The sequence below is a fragment of the Xyrauchen texanus genome, chromosome 20 (assembly GCF_025860055.1).
Source record: "Xyrauchen texanus isolate HMW12.3.18 chromosome 20, RBS_HiC_50CHRs, whole genome shotgun sequence".
NCBI classification, from domain to species: domain Eukaryota; kingdom Metazoa; phylum Chordata; class Actinopteri; order Cypriniformes; family Catostomidae; genus Xyrauchen; species Xyrauchen texanus.
In genome coordinates this window covers 27,004,271-27,008,274 of record NC_068295.1, presented here as the reverse complement: position 1 = coordinate 27,008,274, position 4,004 = coordinate 27,004,271, and the positions used below count along the sequence as shown (strand labels likewise).

General features: G+C 38.4%; 1 protein-coding gene across 1 annotated transcript; it reads left to right on the top strand.

The window, feature by feature from the left end:
• Positions 1-249: 249 nt before the first annotated feature.
• six3a (SIX homeobox 3a) lies at positions 250-3,647 on the top strand. Its single transcript, XM_052151012.1, has 2 exons — positions 250-1,233; positions 2,543-3,647. Exons 1-2 carry the CDS (start codon positions 542-544, stop codon positions 2,733-2,735), a joined length of 885 nt encoding a protein of 294 aa, XP_052006972.1. The 5' UTR covers positions 250-541; the 3' UTR covers positions 2,736-3,647.
• Positions 3,648-4,004: the final 357 nt, after the last annotated feature.

The following is a 4,004-nucleotide window of genomic DNA, read 5'->3' as shown; positions in this document are numbered from 1 at the left end:
AATAGCCTATCTGTGCACCCTGTTGTAGATGCCGTTTTAGCGCTTCATTTAAATGTGCGTTCCCGTGTCCGTGACTGTCATCCCGAGGCCCCACCCCTGCCTTCTCTCCCTACATATCTTCTTAACTTTAACGAGCCTCGTTAAGATCACAATAATATTCCACCCACTAATTGCTCATTCCATTCAACAAATAGGCGAGCCTCTGCTTCGACTTCACACAAGTCACGGGAGGGAGGGTGCTGTTGAGATTGGAGTTCCTGATAACCCCCAGTGCGTACAGCCGAAGTGGTGAAAGCCTCTACGTACTGGCTAATGATTGGCACGCTTGACAGTGATTGGCAGGGCTGCCATGACAACCCTACAACGACAGCGAGAAGACCAATAGAAAAGCGAAACAAAATATTTCAATGCTACACTCACGGTGGATTTAGGGGGAGATATTATGAGGCTGGTGTCATTAGGCGATAGCTATTGAATCATTCAATCTGAATTCGTCGTTCTTTTTTCCTTCGCAAATTTCATTCTCTCCCAGGTCATTTCCATGGTTTTCAGATCACCTTTAGAGCTTTATCCCTCTCATTTATTCTTGCCAAACTTTGCTGATCGCCCTTTGCTCTTGGCGAGCAGCGCGCCCAGCACCAGGTCTCCCGAAGACTTGTCAATGTTTCAGCTACCGACCTTAAACTTCTCTCCAGAGCAAGTGGCGAGCGTCTGCGAGACGCTGGAGGAGACCGGGGACATCGAGCGGCTGGGTCGCTTTCTGTGGTCGCTTCCAGTGGCACCAGGCGCTTGCGAGGCGATCAACAAGCATGAATCTATCCTACGTGCCAGAGCTGTGGTTGCCTTTCATACAGGCAATTTTCGAGATCTTTACCACATTTTGGAGAACCACAAATTTACCAAGGACTCGCATGGCAAACTACAGGCGATGTGGCTAGAGGCTCACTATCAGGAGGCCGAGAAACTACGCGGGCGTCCCCTAGGACCGGTTGATAAGTATAGGGTGCGAAAGAAGTTTCCCTTGCCAAGAACCATCTGGGACGGTGAGCAGAAGACGCATTGTTTCAAAGAGCGGACACGGAGTCTCTTACGGGAGTGGTACCTTCAGGACCCCTACCCAAACCCCAGCAAGAAAAGGGAACTGGCACAAGCCACTGGACTCACTCCTACACAGGTCGGAAATTGGTTTAAAAATCGGAGGCAACGAGACAGGGCAGCGGCAGCAAAAAACAGGTCAGCTACTTTAAGAATGTTTACATTTCATTGTAAAGTTGGGGCCGAAATTATTTAATTATGAAAAGTGACATATATAAATTTACATTTTGTGAAATATGTGTAGACAATGTGGAAGGACGAACAAGGAAGTACTGCAGTGAAATCTGAAATTGACTTCAAAAGACACCAAAGAAATGGTCATGGGAGAACGACGACATTTTAGTTGTGCAATCTGTAAAATGTTTAGAAAATCTCAACCAAGCAGTTTTTAACGTACGGGAATTAAATGGGAAAAAGTTTTCTTCTTCTAAACATTCATCGATGAAATCTGGAACAGCTAAAAAGCGCTGTGTATGTAGCATTCACAGCAAAGCCCTCCTATTGGTTTCTGCTTATTTAATATGCTGTTACAAAATAGTTTTTTAAATATATATTGTCCGTAACACATAAGTAGACGTTGATCATAAATTTGTGTTGCCAGATTATTTAGAAATAACAATAGGACTACAGTTATTAATAAAGCCTAAAATAATAATAAAAAACACTGTAGGTTTAGAATATCTACTTGCAACATTTAAAAGGTAATACCTAAAACGGACATGTTTCACAACATGAGATTGTAAATCCAAATATTTATAAACTGTCATTTATACAATTTTGCTGACAACATGCAGTAAGAAAAATTAATTCATTTAAATTATTTTAAAAACGTCTAGAGGGTATTGTGTTTGTTTTAATTTCCTTGACTGCAGATTTAATTCATGAATTATATTAACAAGACACACGTCAACGTAAATTTGTTTTGAGTAGTATTTCAGATGATTTGCTAAATGTATTTTCCCCTTACAAGTTAAAATTGAGTTATATTATTTAATTACAAGTTGTACTTGAGCGGAGCATTTCTCATCACTGCAAAGAAATAAAACTATTATGACATTTTTGATCATGCTGCATACGAAGACGTCAAAAATTTACTTTACTGACGTCATCTAATTGAAACACATAAACAATTGAAACAGTAGCCTAATTATATTATAAGTACAAGATACATATTCTGAGAAGTGAATCAAATCCTGAGGACAGACTGTAAATATGCTAGTATTTTGTATGTAGGCTTAATCCTATAGAAATATATAGCAATGCTATATGCAATATTTTTCAGTAACATAGCTGTAGAAATCACTTTACTATTTAATTTCCAAATATGAGAGCACTATTTTTTAAATCTGAATCGTTTTAAAATGAAATAGTTGTGTTCTTCAGTGTAAAAATGGCCTACAACTGTTACATTATAATGGCATACCATTCTCTCTATTTTCTATTATAGGCTCCAGCACCAAGCAATAGGGCAGAATGGCATGCGATCCCTTTCAGAATCCGGCTGCACCCCACGCAGTTCGGCGGAGTCGCCATCAACAGCGGCTAGTCCAACTACCAGTGTCTCGAGTATGACAGAGCGAGTCGACACGGGCACGTCAATTCTTTCAGTAACATCAAGTGACTCGGAATGCGACGTATGATACGCAAAATGAGAAATATATACAGGAAATATGGACCTGAATACACTTCATGAATTATCGAGGAAAATAAAAAGGACCAATTGATATTATTATTATATATAAAAAAAAGCATAAAAGCACGTCTTTTTTCAAGCGCTTTCAATGGAACACACCCACACCTTTCCCCACCCCATCACTTGCATGATATATATAAATTATCTCTCTCTCTATATATATATATAAATATATATATTTCTTTCTTTTTTTTTCTCCTTGTTTTTATATACGGGGGAAATGCCCCACGCTTGTTATGTCTACCAGGACCACCGCGAAGAGGGAATTACCAGAAAACGGTGTCCAGCTCTTTTTTTCTGTTTTAGTCTCAGTGACGACGAGCAGCCAGGATGCAATCCTCTTTTCCTTTATGTTCATCAGACAATCATTTGAGTCGTAAGCACCTTTTTACTACACTTCGGTCACTGCCTGTGTGGGGTACTGGTCAAAATATGGAATTAAATCGTTATGACTGTATCAGATTTTTATTTTTATTTCACGATTTTATATTGAATTATGTATATCTTAAATAATGCGACCATTCTCACAGTCTGTAATATATGTGTAAAAAATACGCCTGTAAATAATATTGCTCTACCGCCTCCATTCTCTTTTCTATCCCTGTTCACTTTTCTTGACTTGGTGTCCCTACATAAACTAATCGTCAAAAAAGTGACTATTTAGTGGTCTAGGCGTTTTGTTTCTCTGTTTTTATGCCATGAAAGAACGCCAGTGACCATCAATTATCAGTCGACATTAATGCAAAAGAAAATATTGATATCATCATCGACTGATCAAGTCTATTTCATGTTTTCAGTCCAGCGCTTGTATTTCAATGTTAATTTCTTGCGTGTTTCTGTTAATGTATACGTTTCTAAACTGAAAATACACTATTGAATTTTGTTATAAAACTGTATTAAGTGTGTCATTTCCACAAAACATTTTCTATAGGCCTACAATAACATTAGAACTATGTTCTCTCCCTTTTGCCTTTTTTATTAAACACGTGACGTACAACAATGCATAGAGTTTTATTATTATTATTATTATTGGAATTCGATATGACGGTCAAATTTCGACATAGACCTAATACCTACATTGACTAATGTACGCAAAACTTAAGTGAAAGCACATTAAAATGGACAAAGTAGCCTACAAGTAGGGAGGAAGGTGAGAGTCAGTTTTTTTAGGAAGAAGACAGTGATGAACTGTATTTTATTCGAGCTTTCCCGGTTT

Coding starts and splice junctions, on each gene's coding strand:
- six3a (XM_052151012.1), top strand. CDS start 542: ATGGTTTTCAGATCACCTTTAGAGCTTTATCCCTCTCATTTATTCTTG. Junction 1,234..2,542: donor GCAGCGGCAGCAAAAAACAG/GTCAGCTACTTT, acceptor TTTCTATTATAG/GCTCCAGCACCAAGCAATAG.